We start from the raw sequence: 16,786 nt of genomic DNA on the forward strand, positions 1-16,786 counted from the left end.
GCAGCCAGGACATTTGATTGGCTGATAGATTCCGTTATTCGTGACGTCGCCCCCTAGCAGGCAGCTCCGTCAACCTTTCACGAAAACTTTACCGGTGTTGTTCACTTTTGTTTATTTTGTAGCAAAGCAATTTAAAAAAAAAAACCCCAAAAAACAAAACATAAAGAAAACAACAACGAATCACAACAACTTACAGTTTTAAACACCAATAAAGAGCGTAAAGACAAACGTAATACCAGGAAATAACTAATAGCTTTCATTAGTTACATACATTACATTGCATGCATTAACCTCTATAATTTAAATTGTAGAAGAAAATATGGTAGCTACATTAATTGGGGCAGATTCATATCTTGAATTACGTTTTTTTTAATTTAAAGAAGTATTTTTAATATGTATAATTTCTAAAAGTTAAACAAAGCACCAAAAAAGTTTATAAAATATGTGATTTTTTTGCATATAAGCCAGCAACTGATTTATTGTGCTTTGGTAAATTATGTAAAGCGACCAGAAACTCGAGTCTTGAAATAAATAAAGCATAATAGGTACAATATTTGTTTTCTTAAATGCAGTATGGAAAATGTATAAAGGGGCACAAATGAGTCATTACAAGTAAATCGGGCCTCGAATCCTTTGCAAAGGGAAGATATAAAGGTCGTTTGGCGCACCCTGCCGTCCGATAATCAAACAACAGGACTATTATATGTGTTTTTTTTGGGGTTTTTTTCAGAATGGATGGACACTTACGTAAATAGACACCCCTCACGCGGACCTCTGCAGGTGATACCTCATGTGTTGACACCTGTAAGGTCTGACTTTAAACATGTCGTCGTTAGACCGGAACATCTGGCTGTCTGAGGGTAAAATGACGCTGTGAGTGCAACGCAACGTCAAAAACATCCGGATGTTATTCGGCTAGCCAGCTTTAGCAGAGCTGCTGCAGCCTCTGCAGAAGGTGTCAGTTCGGATCTGTGCTGCAGGACTTACAAGGATGGATCCCTGCATAGTAAGCTACCTCTGCGATTTAGTCGATGTGTATCGTAGTCATATTTAAGAAAAGGAAGACAGCGTTCCGTGCTGTGCACTTTTTTAAGAAACAAACTTGTTGTGTGGTGTGTGAAGCAGTAATCAGTGAGGATGAGGAGCCGCAGTAACTCAGGAGTGAGGCTGGATGGATATGCTCGGCTGGTTCAGGAGACGATCCTGAGCCACCAGGTGAGTCTAGAGTCCACACATAGAGGAGAAAATGTCATGTTATAACAAGTGAACGATACTTTCATGTGCACATATTTAAAATTACATGTTCAAAAGTACTTATTATGCAGCATGGCCCATTTCAGAATAATGTGTATTATATGATTTAACTTGATCCTGATATTGATCTATCAGTAAGCCTAATAACAATTTATCCTTTATTAATCCCACGAGGGGAAATTTAGTAATATTGTATAATGTTACATGTAGTAAAGGTATGGCTAATATGTTACAGTTTATCAATGGCTAGTTTATTATATAATGAAACATCACCATTGATTACACTTTATAAGATATGTTACTCAAGAAAAAAAACGCTTTCTACATGGTGTTTGGTCAGAAGGGTCTAAAGTCTATGAGCCAAGTATTTGGTTAATTTGCTCCTCTTTTAGACAAACTCTGTTGACTTGGATTTTACCAATAATCATTTGTTATTCCCTTGCAGTGGTCAATGTTTATTAACTTTGGGATTTAACAGATCAGAAGAATAATTGCATTCTTTCAAAAAAGTGTGTTAATAACTTTTTAAGAACGTGGACTAATGAAGCCACAAGCAAAAACTACTTGATTGAGAAAATATATTGAACAAAAGTAAAGAACCCGAATCAGCAACTGTTCACTAAAACGTTCATAGATTTTTGGTGCAGAAACATTATCAATATTTTCTACAGAAATTTAGTGGAAAACAAGTTTAAAGTTACATAAAATGGAAACAAATGTAAGTTTCTCAAAGAGCACTTGTAGTTAGTTTTGTTTTTAGAAAGTATCTTTCTAGCATGTAAAAAATGCAGATGTTTACCGGCCTGTAGAGCTTCATGTTCAACCAGAATGAACTGAACAGAAATAAACATGTTGTGAGCAAAGTTCATCCCCTGAAAAAGGCGCAGGGCAGGCTAACTCTGTGCCCCCTTTATCTATTCACACTAGAGTTCACATTGAGGCACAGTCACCAGCTGTCTAAGTTTAAAGCTGTGACCCAGAGAGTTGACAGATGATAGAAACTGTGCCAACATTCTTACAAAGCCTTTACGTGCAAGAGTATATGTTTAGGGTGGGGGGGTGGGGTAAGAGAAATTATGATGATTGATATTATAAATACACCAGCCTTTCTTAAAATAAAACCAACCTTCACTGACAGAGACCTTTGAAGTACTGCAAGACGTTTTAACTCATTCTGACACCGATTGATTTAATTAAGCAACACTTAATTTAAGTTTACAACACACTGCCAAAATAGCCATTCATTAAATAAAAATTTAAGTCGTATGTATGTTTAAAAATAATGATAATCTTGATTCTTGATGAATGAATTAAGTAGAATTCATGGAAAAAGATTAGGATAGCAAGAGGACATCCAACAGCATACTTTACTGAATTAAGTAAGCTTACATAACCTATAAACAATTAATTTAATGTCAGATCTCCTCTTGTCTGAATAACAGAAGCTAGTCAGTGAAAATATGTTCAAGAGGTTCGACTGTAAATCAAACAACAATTGAGCCCTGCTGTATGTGTCTGTATTTGTTTCAGAACCCAGTGACAGGACTTCTGCCCGCCAGCACACAGAAGAAGGACGCCTGGGTGAGGGATAATGTGTACAGTGTCCTGGCCGTGTGGGGGCTGGGCATGGCCTACCGCAAGAACGCAGACCGCGATGAAGACAAGGCCAAGGCCTACGAACTGGAGCAGGTGTGTTTTTCACAGAGAGAGGGTTAATGTGTACACACAGGGACTATTTGCTTTACGTGTTATTGTGGGTACGCGTTATTTAGGAACAGTTAGCTTTTGATTTAGGTCACATCACATTTTCATGAGATAAGATAACACAAAAGCAGGCTACAGTCGGAGGAGAACTGTGGTGGTAACCACTCAACATAAAGTTGAAATTTAGCATTTTATCAATGTATGTCATATTTTTCCACATACAGCGTTTTATTAGGTGTTATTCAGAATACATTAGCAGATTATAAACATTTCTCTCAGCTGTTGTTGATGATTGACTGATGACGATGTTGTTTTCTTGCAGAGTGTGGTGAAACTGATGCAGGGACTGCTGCAATGTATGATGAGACAGGTGAGACTCAACTGTCATCTTATAACGTGTTAACACGTCCGTTTTTGTTACACATATCAACTATACAACAATGCACCTGTTTTTGAGAAACCACATGATGGTTATTTGCGTAATTTACCAGCCTGTGTGATGCATACTGCTTCTCATATCTCTGTTGATAGTCTGCATAGGCATGTTAAGCTCAGGGAACGTTCAGTAGGCAGGTTGTAAAAACAAACGTACAGTATGTGATCTATGTGTTGAAGTCAAAGAGATCGTTAAAGTGTGACTGCTGTAACAGAGTGGGATGTTATTGCTTTTAACTTCCACCTGTGAGTGAAGATGAAGATGCCACATTCACAGCAGTGTTACAATCCTGCAGTGCTCAGTGAGGATTCATCCTCTGCCGCTGTGATACATACCATCATCAGAAACCTTAAAGAAATGACTCCTGAGACCCTCTGCGATGTGAAGGAGACAGTGATGATGTTTTCTTATCATCTGTGCAGGAACATGAGTAACAAGATCAATGTTTACCATGTCCACATTCCACCCTGAATAAAGCAGAGTATGCAGCATAAGTGTTCATGTATTTGAGAAGGAAACTGTGTTTTGCTCAAATTAATAAAAAGAAACATTAAAGGTGACGACGCTGCCCATGTTACTGCACAACCTTAAATTAACATCTGCGTTGGGACACTTTGCGCATCATCTCCCTTCTCCCGAATACTTTTGTATTTTGCGTATGCTTATTTGCATGCTTGTGTATCTTCAGGTGGACAAAGTGGAGAAGTTCAAACACACCCAGAGCACAAAGGATTGCTTGCATGCTAAATATGATACTCCCACCTGTGCCACTGTTGTTGGAGACGACCAGTGGGGTCATCTCCAGGTGGACGCCACATCCATCTACCTGCTGATGCTGGCACAGATGACAGCCTCAGGTACACAAGTGATACAGAGTGGTCTATATATTTTATGAACTCTATGCTACTTTTATCATCATTTTCATGATTTTGTGTGTCCCTAAAGTAACAGACTCAAGAATTTGTTTTCATGTTATTTTACATAAATTCTGTTGATAGTATCTAGACAACCCGTGTAGTTATTGATTTGACCATTTCTGGAGACCTGTATCAGAAAGAGGAGCTGTGCCCCTTGCTTTGTTACATTCCCTTCTGTCAAGCAGACCCTTGAGTGTGTTATGTTATCACACAGGTCTTCGTATCATCTCTAACCTGGATGAGGTGGCTTTTATCCAGAACTTGGTCTTCTACATCGAGGCGGCCTACAAAGTAGCAGTGAGTGACATTTTTCAGAGCTTAAGGAGGGTTGTTTTTGAAAGCAAGAGTTATTTCTGTATTGCATCACCTTTTGTTTCTAAGGTTGAGTTTCAGATCATTGTCGTTTACCAAATTAAACAGCCGTTGCTTTTCATAGTGGTTTGCAAACTTTGTTTAAGTTCATGGGTCTTTTGACTAAAGTAGAAAAACCTTTGAGTTCTGGACCAGTAATCCCAGCTTCCACTTGAGTAAAGTACCTCTTTTCTTTCATAAAGGAGAAGTAGTGAAAAGGGGGTTTCTTAAAGGCTGTACATTTTGGTAATGAATGATGTCATAATTTTTCCACCCTTTAGGATTACGGGATGTGGGAGCGAGGTGACAAGACCAACCAAGGTATCCCTGAGCTCAATGGCAGCTCTATAGGAATTGCTAAGGTACAGAAGCCAGAGATTCTTTTTATTTGTCTTCATTATATACTAAGCCCTGAGTAAGTAAGTGGGGTTTAAATGTTATTAGTGCATGAATGTGAGGTTGATTTGGTTACAGGCAGCGCTGGAAGCCATCGATGAGCTTGACCTTTTTGGTGCCCATGGGGGCCCGAAGTCAGTCATCCATGTTCAACCTGATGAAGTTGAACACTGTCAGGTACTGTTGGCGTTATCTCCATCCACCTCAGCATCGTCTCCGCTCTTCATTCTTCCTCTGACACGTCTGTGTGCTTCTCCCGCAGTCCATCCTGTGCTCCATGCTGCCGAGAGCTTCAACTTCAAAGGAGATAGACGCTGGTCTTCTGTCTGTTATATCCTTTCCTGCTTTCGCTGTTGAGGATGCTGAACTGGTGGCCATCACTAAGTCAGAAATCATAAGTAAACTGCAGGTACAGTCTAAGCACACAAATCAATTGTTGTGAATGAATCTGAAGGGAAACACCACACAGTGTAATTGATCGGGATGCTTTTCCCTTTACATACATGCATCCAATCCCTCGGCATAAAAAAATGTCAATTTTTTTGGTGTCATTTAAGGGTCGCTATGGCTGCTGCCGCTTCATCAGGGATGGATATCGCTGTCCTAAAGAGGTAGGATTTTCATTATTCTTATTGTGGGCATTTGGCCAGTGTTAAATTGCCTCTATGGATAAGATCATTTTGTGTTGTATAGTTTGAGCTTGAGAGTTCTGCTGTCTTTCCTTGTCTCATTAGGACCCGTCCCGGCTGCACTACGATCCTGCTGAGCTGAAGCTGTTTGAAAACATCGAGTGTGAGTGGCCTGTGTTCTGGACCTATCTCATCCTGGATGGTATCTTTTCTGGAGATCAAGTGCAGGTAATAAAAAAACAATCACTATGTTGCCTATGTGGTTACTACTGTATTCTGAGCACAGCATAGGAGCCAGTCTTGAAGAAGGGTAATGCAGCTGTAATGTTGAACAAACGTCTGTGTGCTCTTCACAGGTGCAGGAGTACCGTGAGGCGCTGGAGGGCATTTTGATCAGAGGGAAAAATGGCATCAAACTTCTGCCTGAACTTTATTCTGTACCGCATGACAAGGTATCCCACGTCCATCTGAAAAGGAAAAAAAAATCCTCATTTTCTCTCATATCAATCTTGTTACATGTTTCTCTTTTCTACCATGCTAACAGCAAGTCAAAGGGTTAAAATTAGTCCCAAATGTTTTTGTATAAATACTTGAAAAATAAATTGTATTCCCATCAGCCTTTGCTTCATTCAATGTTTGTGCTAACCAGTACATGTCAGAATGAGAACACCCTAACATATGCTCAACATTCAACTGAACTTGCATTATCACTGTGAGCATGTTAGCATCCTGACGCTAGCTCTCAGTTCCAAGCACAGCTCAGCTGGTGCGCAGCCTTATTAAGTCTTTTATATCCATTTCCCCTCGCATGTATCTGATCTTTTGTCTCGTTTTGTTGTTTTAAATATATATTTCATCTTTTTGTTTCCAGCCTGTATTATTTATTTATTTTCTACATACTGATAGCATAAAACAATCTGCATCTTTCAGCTCTTTACTTTCCTGTTTGACTGACGATATTCTTTGACAGCAGTAATACAGTAGTATGTGGGAAGTGCTTATTACATCTGGATCGCTGTACCTTTTGTATCATATAAAACATTCGATTGAGAACATGTTTTTGTCTTTCCAGGTGGAGGAGGAGTACAGCAATCCTCACTCAGTGGACAGAGTGGCCATGGGGCAGCTGCCACACATGTGGGGACAGTCGCTCTACATTTTGGGATGCCTTTTAGCAGAGGTAGTCTCCGGGCTGTTGTTCACCACCAATAGAAAATGTATAACTGGACAGCTATTTTTTTTACTAAGTGAATTGTAGAATTGATTTTAGTTTGTGTAAAAAAAAAACACTGCTTCCTCTTAAATGTCTGCGGTAGACAATGACACACAAACATACGTATATATATATTTATATATAACGTGTTTTTGTAAGCAATACACTTACCATAAAGCAATCATCTTATTCCTCTGCCTTAATTAAATCTCTCTGTGCCGCTTTTTTCCTTGTTAAAAGGGTTTTTTAGCACCAGGGGAGATCGATCCTCTCAACAGGAGATTCTCTACAAACTTCAAGCCAGATGTTGTGGTACAAGGTTGGTGATCATTTTACTAGTTTCATGAAACATAACCCCCGAAGTTGCATTGAATTCCAGAAAACCTGATATTCAATCGTAACTGCCAGGAAGACCCTGGATAAGACCCCTGGGAGGCTGTAAGGGCTTTTATACTATGGAAACAACACTTTGGTGTATGGGTGAAAAGTGTTCCCTGTTAGTAAATCTTTACCACTTATGGGGCAAAAATTTAAAATCTTGTTTGAGTGTTGCATTTTATACCTTGCTCCTCTTGGTGCTAAAACAACAGGACTGATCCTCTATTAAGGAGCTGTTTATAAATACCTTACTCATGTGTGACCCTGTGTTGTCAGACTTCCATCAGCCACAGCTTTACTTTAACTCAGATTGGCTTTTGGACATCAAGAATGTAAAAGACTTCATTTCTAACATGTTCGGTGTGTTGTTTATTGTACAGATTTTCTCATAGAAGTCCTTTACTTTTACCTCTGTGTGTTAGTTTGTGTTCTCGCAGAGTCCGAAGAGATCCAGGAGTTATTAAGTGATCATGGGATCAATGTGCAGACGATGTCGGAGGTTCTGCCAATCAGGGTCATGCCTGCCCGCATCCTGAGCCATGTCTACGTCAGACTGGGTAAACAGGGTCTACGCACTTATGTCAACAGGTTGGGTTTAACCAACAAGACTAACTTCTAATGTGATTGTCCAGGTAACTGCAAGAAACTGAATTTGAGTGGGAGGCCGTACAGACACATCAGAGTTCTGGGAACGTCCAAGTTTTACGAGATCCGAAATCGCTTTTATATATTCATCCCACAGGTAAAACTTACTGCGAGGATCATAATCATGATGAAGAAGAAAGGAAGAATTCATTAATAATTACTTTGATTGATTATTTCTTTTCTGCCCCTCTTTTCTCCTTCTCTGTGCTCACTGTCCAGTTTCTGGATCAGCATCATTTCTACCTGGCTCTGGACAATCAGATGATTGTAGAGATGTTACGGACAGAGCTGGCCTATCTCTCTTCCTGCTGGAGGATGACAGGACGACCCACACTCACTTTCCCCATCACCCGCAGCATGCTGGGTAAGGCTCTGGAGTTTTGATGACGGAAACCTTCTGGTGTTTGACCTCAAGTAGCATTTTATTTTATATCCCAACAGCTTGCAGAAATCTCATCCATACTCCATGTTGACCTTCTGTCTAATAATGTTTCAGAGAACACAACTTATTTACTCTTTTTGTCTAGATGAAGACGGAGATGCCATTGATCCATGCATTTTAGCAACCCTCAGAAAACTTCAAGATGGATATTTTGCCGGAGCGAGGTCTGTTTTCTCCTCTTACGTGATACAAATGCAGTGAAGAGACACTTCCAAAACATGATTTCATGTCATTTTATGTTGTTTAAATGTACCTACAGGGTGCAGATGTCAGACCTCTCCAGTTTCAAGACGACTTCTTTCCACACTCGCCTCAGCTTCCTGGATGAAGGGATTGATGACAACCTCCTGGAGGATGAGGAGGATGATGATGATGAATATGGAGAGGAATATAGCAAATATGGGCCCTCAGGTATTCATCATTGAATGATGTTTTTGTCCTGTTTGTAATGTGTGATTAAGTGAGTGAGACTGTGAGTAATGGAGCTCATTTTTTTCAACTGCAGAGGGCTCAAAAGACGTGTTCGACCAGTACCTCACCCAGCTCCTTCACAGCACCACCATAAAGTGCCATCTACCTCCCATCCAGAGGGGGCAGCACCACGTCTTCAGTGCTGAACACACAACCAGAGACATCCTATCTTTTATGGCCCAGGTCAAGGGCATAAACATACCCAGTGAGCTATTTCAAACAACATGATCTAGTCTGTTCGCTCTTGAACCAGTGCTTCTTTTCATAGTGTTGACTATTGTTAAGTTCATGTAAAGATAAGGTTTTAAAGTAAAAATAATGCAGCTCAGAGATATGGCTGAGTTTGTGTTATAATGCAGTCCAACACAACTCAATGGAGAACTCAATCTCACCAGATTTCTCAGCGTATCTGAGTTTTTAGATCTGAAGTCGTTTGCAACATCCCTATACTTGCAACAGCAGTGACATGTTACACTTAAAATGGCAATGATCAAACTGCTAGATTTGTAACCAAATGTAAAACCTCTCATTCTCCTTGTTCTTTCACATCTGATGCTGAGAAGTTAAAGCCCGTTGTGTTGGTCAACTACAAAGTATAGAAAATACGTCAGTCGGGCATAAAATGGACAATTCGAATCATGTTTAACTATTTAAGCCCATGCCAAAATGAATAAGAAGATTCTGTAAGAGATTGTTATGTGATTTGGTGATATTTTGTTTTAATTTGTGTGTGTGTGTGTTCTTCAGAGTCTTCCATGTATCTACCTGTAACTCCTGTTAAGAGCAAACACCGCAGGTCTCTTAATCTTCTTGGGGTTCCTCATTATCAGCAGAGCTCAAATGTAAAGCAGCACAAGGTAGGAACACAGATCCTTCCGAGCAGCCGGTTTTCTTCTGACTTCAGTATTATTCTGAAGCACAGTTGTCTAAAACACAGACTTCCCTCACAAGCCCCACAGTGCTGCTGATCTGCACCTGCCTCGAGACTCTCAGGGCAACACAGACTTCGTAGCGTTGGTGAGGCAGCTGAAGGAGTGTCCGACTCTGCAGGACCAGGCCGACATACTCTACATCCTTTACATAATGAAGTATGGAAAAATAAAAAAAAAACTATGCAAAAAGACACAACTCTTCACACACACACACACAGCTGATTTTAAGTGATTTTCTAATGACCTGTCCTGTGTCCTCTTCTGTTCACCAGAGGAGCTGATTGGCTGGTGGAGTTGTCAGGTCCCGGGCAGGGCGGGGTCAGCGTACGTTCCCTGCTGGAGGAGCTGTATGTACAAGCTGGAGCCGCAAAAGAGTGGGGTCTCATTAGATACATCTCTGGAATACTACGCAAGAGAGTGGAGGTCCTTGCTGAGGTCAGTAAGAAGACTTCCTTAAATGTAACACTAATAAAAAAAAAAAAACTGACACGTTGCCAACCAGTCTGAGATGATCACAAAAAAAGACAGCCTCAAACAGCCTCAAAATATCACGTATCTTAATGAAGAAAGACTCTAAAACCATCTTTTGGCCATTAGAAGAACTTCATTACCCAGCTATTTTATCATCCACAGAAATATACAGATGTTAGAAAAAAATCTCCTACTAAGCTTTGTACATGGCTTAAATACTCCACAATTATACCTGTTTATATGCTGATGTGCAGAATACGATTATCTCTCTCCTTAATTCATTCAATGACCTGATTTAAAAAAATTGGCCTTGCAAATTTGTACGTTTCCAATTCCATGATGGCATCCAGGTTTTTTATAAAAGTGTTCAGAAGAAGCAAAGAACTCTGGGGTGTTTTTTTTTGTCCATGTATCTCTATCATGACCTTGAATACTGATGGATACAAAGACAACCCCATTCAACATAACTTATTTGGAAAACACTACATGTGGATAAGGGCTCGATTTATCATTTAAAATCTAAATATTTATTTGACGAACACTTTAGATAGTGATATCTGCTTAATCACTGACCTCGTCGTGACTTATGAGAAGGTGAAGACAGTGGCCTCTACAGAATCGACAAATTATGAGATTTCAATCGTTTGAATTCTATCCTATTCGATGCTTTCCTCAGGCCTGCACAGATCTGATCTCCCATCACAAGCAGCTGACTGTAGGTCTTCCTCCTGAGCCCAGAGAAAGAGTCATCACAGTGTAAGTCAAAGTTATTGTCAACAAGAACAGATTTTCTTTGTAGGATTTATTGAATTATCAACCTTTTCCTCCTCACTGTTTCTCCTCAGTCCTCTTCCTCCTGAGGAGTTAAACAGTCTCATCTATGAAGCCAGCGGTCAGGACATCAGTATCGCTGTGCTCACTCAGGTAAATCTTCCATTGCTGGCCAGCTTTAGGACACTTTCAGACACTTGTCTTCCAGCTGTGAACTATGTGTGTGTTTGTAATTCAGGAAATCATGGTCTATCTAGCCATGTATGTGCGCTCCCAGCCGGCTCTGTTTGGGGACATGCTGCGGCTTAGGATCGGACTCATCATGCAAGTGATGGCCACTGAGCTGGCTCGCAGCCTGCACTGCTCGGGTAGGGAACGCAAACAAGCTTATACACACACACACTGCTGTAGATAAAAATAAATGATCATCAGAATTACAAGTCAAACATTCTGTGACTTTTGTAGGGGAGGAGGCCTCTGAGAGCTTGATGAGCCTGAGTCCTTTTGGCATGAAAAACCTGCTGCATCACATCCTCAGCGGCAAAGAGTTTGGGGTGGAGAGGAGCAGTGAGTTTTTTAAAATCTTTTATTCTTCGTTTGTTCTTGTCTTCACAGTGCATGTCTATGCTCAATCAAGGTATCCTTCGTTTGGAGAGAGGAGAAATGAAAAAAGTCTCAATAAGGCATTTTGAATTGAACATAATAAAACTCTTAACTTTACCTAAACCCACACGTCAATGCTTTCATTTATCAAGGAAAATATCTCCATCTACTTGATGGGTTCTCATTAAATCTTGAACGGATATTCAGGCTTTCAGAACAATGTATTTTGATTGAAGTGATCATTCAACTTTTCCATCAGCAAGCCATGTAATTGGTTGTCTAACACTTTTAACATGTTTGACAAAATATCTCCAAAAATATTCAAACATTCACTGCAGCCTTCATTTCTATTTTATGTTTAGGTCAGCATGCCTTTGTAATTCAGTAGATGTTAGCAAAGTTATGGCTCTGTCTGGGGAAAAAAGATACCCCCACTCATAATCCTACTTCTGTCTGTTTGCCTGGTTTATTTTCCAATAAGGTCAAATGCATTTGTGGTTCAGAAAATCAGAGATGATGGCACTGCAACCATAAATTGAATACAAGATGTTTGACTTGTTTATTTGATTTATTCTGTCTGTGTTCGTCAGTGCGTCCAATCCAGTCAACAGCCACTAGTCCTGCCATCTCCATCCATGAACTGGGCCACACGGGAGCAACCAAGAATGAACGATCAGGAATACACAAGCTGAAGAGTGAAATAAAACAGGTCTGTCTGTCTGTCTGTCTATCTATCTATCTATCTTTTATAATGTATCTTTAACCAATAATAACAGTGTTCTTGTTTTGGTTGCAGCTGGATGGCTCTCGGCCTCTCAGTGTGGGTTGAGTTTGATAATATCGAGCATGTTATTATTCCTAACGTCAGTCTAATCAATCAAACTGCCAACTTCTCATTAACCGGTCGCCGTCTCTTAATGTTTTATCATGAGCCACGCTCCCCTCTACTGATGGTAGACTCTCATTGCTCATTGTTATCTTTATAACTCACCTCATGACAGCAGTTCAACAAGGATCAACATCGTTTGTTTTGTCCAGGGATCATTCATGTTGTTTGTAAAGACTGGACATCGTACAGATGAAACATCTCCGGTAACATTATGAACTGTGCTATGAAGAACCATTTGAACCATCTCAAACTGTTCTCTGTCATTCATCCTCATATGTAGATCTTCAGTGGCGGCCTTTCCCTGAATAGCACAGTCACCTCTCCTCGCTCCACGGTAAACCATTTCACTTCATCTGCTTCAAATTAACCTTGGTTTGTCCTCCTGGGGCTGCCGTAGCTAGAATGATTGAATGTGCTCAGCAGACTCTCCATAAATCATTCAGATGTCATTATTTCTGTAGAAGCTAAACGATTGCATGTTTTCAGCACAAATGAAGGACAAAGCTGGTGTTTGTTAGTCTTATTGCTGTCAGAAAATATTTTAAGAGAAATCAAACCAATGTTGAATCCCTCTCATTAACATTGTAACCTGTGTAACCAAAACCTGATATGGACTGTGCCCGTGCCATAGAAATCCAGTGTCAGAGAAGCAGACAGACAAAGACAGTTACTACTGTGACATATTGCAGTACGTATGAGTGGTTTAGTTTATTCTTTAAAAAACTACATTTTTCAAGTTTGACCTTCAGGAGATGCACATCTTCTGTTGCTTCTTTTCTCTGCTTCTGTTTCCTGTTTGAGTTTTTTGTGGATTTTGTTGAACTGAACTTGAACAGAATATGTAGCCATTAAAGGCAAATTTACAAATATGTGCTATTTAAATTTAATTCAACTGACCTGTTCACTCATTATGGGAGCAATGTCAGTGTTATAACTGATTTATGTGTACAAGAAGAATGAGTCATGAAGGCATAAGCTATATCAGGCTGAAGTTAAACACGCAACACAGAAATTTTTTTTTTGAGTAATTTTTTACAACACTTAATCACACAGAAGCACCAGCTTTGTCCTGTACTACAAGTGTCTTGTTTACCAAGTGTGGTATAGCATGCTGTTAATGTGCATGAGTAATTACATGTACTGGTAACTATAGGTGAGTGTTATAACGGTCATTTCAGTGAAAGAGAAAGAGAGAGAGAAGATATCTATATCATCTATCTATATATTATATGTTTCTGTTATGGTATTGACAAAGCTTACATTTGTTTCTCCTGTCAGTTACCTGAGTCTTGTGAAAAAGGATCTGTTTACCTTAGGGGTTTTAGATCTAATGATCTAATATAATACCTTATCCTTTTAGACCTAGGTCAGTTAATCAGTGTCTTTAAAGTGAACTTGCTTTTTTTGTGGGCGGCTGTGGCTCAGTTGGTAGAGGTGGTCGTCTCTCAACTGAGTAGTCAGAAGACTAGAAAAGGGCTATCCAAGCTCAAGTCCATTTACCATTTACACAGAAAAGTGTTCTTACAGGTCCAGTTTGGGGTCTTATCCAGGCATAAAGCTAAAGTGATCGGTTGTCACTGATGGCACAGTGGTGAAGTCTGAAGATAAGTCTGCTGAGAGTCGAGATTTATTACAGGAACCACATTTTGAAAAAGAAGAATTATTGTAAGAAGATATTTCTAGTTGCTCTGAATCAACTTTACCAATGATACATTCTTTATATTTTTGTGATACGTTCCAGGAGGGGGGGGGGGGTAGAGTAAGCTGAACAGAGTCATATTGAAGAGAGCTTTCCTGTAGAGCACAGACAAGTGTACAGTTTACATTAAGGAACACATTTAATTCACATGAAGGTAAGGTAGAAAAAAGGAAAAGTGTTCCACTCAAAGGGTTTTAACTGTATCTTTTGGTTTCCCCATCACAGCGTTGCAGCAGCCCCTCCACCCCCAGTGGGATCCTGTCCCCCGTGGGAACTGGTCCAGGTGACGGACAGCTTCACTGGGAGGAGAGGCAGGGCCAGTGGCTGAGGAGACGCAGGCTGGACGGGGCCATCAACAGAGTACCAGTGGGCTTCTACCAGAAGGTCTGGACCATCCTGCAGAAGTGCCACGGCCTGTCCCTTGACGGATATGTTCTGCCTTCTTCTACCACACGAGAGGTAGCATCGTGCAGAAACTGCAGCTTGACTTCCAATTTGTGTGTGTGTTTTTAAAAAAAAAAAAAGGGTTTTGAATTCTGTGTTTTCTGTGTAGATGACAGCAGGAGAGATCAAGTTTGCGGTGCAGGTGGAGTCAGTCTTGAACCATGTCCCTCAACCAGAGTACCGGCAGTTGCTGGTGGAGACTATTATGGTTCTCGGTCTCGTGGCTGATGTGGATGTTGAAAGTATCGGAGGAATTATTCACGTGGACCGCATCCTGCATTTGGCCAATGACTTGTTCCTCAATGACCAGGTACTACACCTTATACATTTTTCGGGGCGCTGGTTAAGCTCAGTCAGTAGGGCAGGCGCTGCATGTACAGAGGCTGGAGTCCTGCTTGTATTGACCACAAGTTCCACTCCCAGCCTCTGCCCTTTAATAATACAGGTCTACCCCACTCTCTCCTCCCCACATTCCCTGTCTCTCTCAGCTGTCAAAAATCAAGAGATACATGTTTGTTTGAGAGGATGTCTGTGTCACCAGAGCTCACTCTCTTCTACCTGTTTTCTCTCTAGAAATCACACAGTGCCAGTGATTATTTCCTTGAGAAGGATCCTGCGACGGGAATCTGCAACTTTTTCTACGATAGCGCCCCCAGTGGCAGCTATGGTACTATGACCTATCTCTCCAAGGCGTCGATCACTTATGTCCAGGACTTCCTGCCATGTTCCAGCTGCTTGATGCAGTGAGAACACCTTCAATAGACGTTTTTTTCTCATGAAGGGCAAAGAGAGCACAGCTCCTTAAAAATGTTCTCTTAGGGTTCAAACCGCTCCAAAAAACTCTGTAGCTCTAATATACTGATACACAACCATAGCCAGGCAGCTGTTTAGAAACCATTACATGGGCATTTATTTTTCTTTAAGAGTCTGGGTATATTTTTACTTGAACATGCTGCTTATTGTACGTTTCCAGGTGACCTACTGACGTGCATTTCATGTAACTTATTATAGCTATAAGAAGATCTCTGTGCTGTGATGTTGTGTGTGAGAATATTTAATCAACAGACGAGTCTGGTTAATGTTATGTTTTAAGAATTTACTAAGCCTGGATGATATCAGTTAACATTTTTATAATTGAATTACTGCATTCAGAGCAGTTCATAGTACTTTTAATTTTTTAATAGGATAATTTATTGTTCTGAGGCTGACAGAAATATGTGGGGGAAATAATACATTTTAAAACCAATTTGAGATCTTAATTAACTTTATTTATATACATATATATTTATCTACAAATGTTGAATTTGTACATATGAATTGACAAAACGTTTCATCTGATAGCTCCCAGGTTTTCTATAATTCAGAACTCATACTTACTTGTTGTTGCGTTGTATTAAAATGAACCTGTTTGGGAACATGATCCAGGTTTTTCTTTGTGTATATTTTATGTGTTTGAATAATGAATCCATCCGTCTGTGGTTGAATGCTATCCCAAGGTTTTTCCTACTGATAAGCATGCACCTCAATATATTGAAGGTTATATTATTAATGTGAAGTGAAGATAGCTTATTTATGTTTTCTTTCCCTTGGGATTGATTTCAGCATTAATACTGTGACATAGTTAGTTAGTAAATATACTAATACAGTGATTATATGTACAGTGTTTGCATGGTTTATGTGTTGAGAATGAAGTGACGAGATGTTTGTAAAGTACCACAGAGGGTGGCAGTATGTTGCAGAGGGTCTTTGTTAGTGTGTCATACAGTAAACTTGACTGGACGTGTTTATAAGATAAGCGACAGAACGAAAAAGGAAGTTTAAATCAATTGTATCTTTGTGCTTTTGTTTTGAAAGCAGGACAGAGTATATAGAATGTCAATATATTTGAATTAAATCATTAACTCTTTTATGTCTGTTTCATTAAACTAACAAAATAATTAAGATATTAAAATATATTTTCATTTTTTTAACAGTATATCATGTTGGTCCCTGTTCTATTTTCTAAAACTTGTTTTATTTTGATAACACAGCTGAACCTCATATGCAACATAGAAATATGATTTTAATACATTTTTCTCATATAATAAAATGTTTGGATGATGATGTGTCATCTGTCTGATTACTAATCTAGGCTCCTGCTC

General features: G+C 39.7%; 1 protein-coding gene across 4 annotated transcripts; it reads left to right on the forward strand.

Annotated features, from left to right (window-relative positions):
* Nucleotides 1–149: 149 nt before the first annotated feature.
* Nucleotides 150–16,745, forward strand: phka2 (phosphorylase kinase, alpha 2 (liver)). 4 transcript variants are annotated; one of them, XM_065952806.1, is made up of 33 exons: nt 150–1,006; nt 1,123–1,215; nt 2,785–2,943; nt 3,281–3,328; nt 4,083–4,251; nt 4,526–4,608; nt 4,944–5,024; nt 5,137–5,235; nt 5,321–5,467; nt 5,616–5,669; nt 5,793–5,915; nt 6,044–6,139; nt 6,760–6,867; nt 7,141–7,219; nt 7,701–7,835; nt 7,911–8,020; nt 8,143–8,287; nt 8,451–8,529; nt 8,625–8,776; nt 8,871–9,041; nt 9,584–9,693; nt 9,788–9,924; nt 10,041–10,203; nt 10,916–10,995; nt 11,085–11,163; nt 11,249–11,378; nt 11,476–11,577; nt 12,204–12,322; nt 12,410–12,433; nt 12,783–12,836; nt 14,427–14,660; nt 14,755–14,955; nt 15,219–16,745. In XM_065952806.1, the coding sequence occupies exons 2-33, from the start codon at nt 1,138–1,140 to the stop codon at nt 15,390–15,392; spliced, it is 3,723 nt and encodes a 1,240-aa protein (XP_065808878.1). In that variant the 5' UTR covers nt 150–1,006; nt 1,123–1,137; the 3' UTR covers nt 15,393–16,745. The 4 variants fall into 4 exon arrangements, with proteins under 4 accessions (XP_065808878.1, XP_065808877.1, XP_020493626.2 ...); XM_065952805.1 differs by having other exon boundaries at nt 1,126–1,215; XM_020637970.3 differs by lacking the exon at nt 12,783–12,836 and having other exon boundaries at nt 153–1,215.
* Nucleotides 16,746–16,786: the final 41 nt, after the last annotated feature.

This window comes from Labrus bergylta, chromosome 3 (genome assembly GCF_963930695.1).
Source record: "Labrus bergylta chromosome 3, fLabBer1.1, whole genome shotgun sequence".
In the NCBI taxonomy this organism is placed as follows: domain Eukaryota; kingdom Metazoa; phylum Chordata; class Actinopteri; order Labriformes; family Labridae; genus Labrus; species Labrus bergylta.

Bases quoted from the DNA above. Each gene is read 5' to 3' on its own strand.
- phka2 (XM_065952806.1), top strand. From the start codon at position 1,138: ATGAGGAGCCGCAGTAACTCAGGAGTGAGGCTGGATGGATATGCTCGG. The intron at 5,468-5,615 runs GTACAGTCTAAG...GTGTCATTTAAG, and splicing joins AAATCATAAGTAAACTGCAG to GGTCGCTATGGCTGCTGCCG. The intron at 10,996-11,084 runs GTAAGTCAAAGT...GTTTCTCCTCAG, and splicing joins AGAGAAAGAGTCATCACAGT to TCCTCTTCCTCCTGAGGAGT.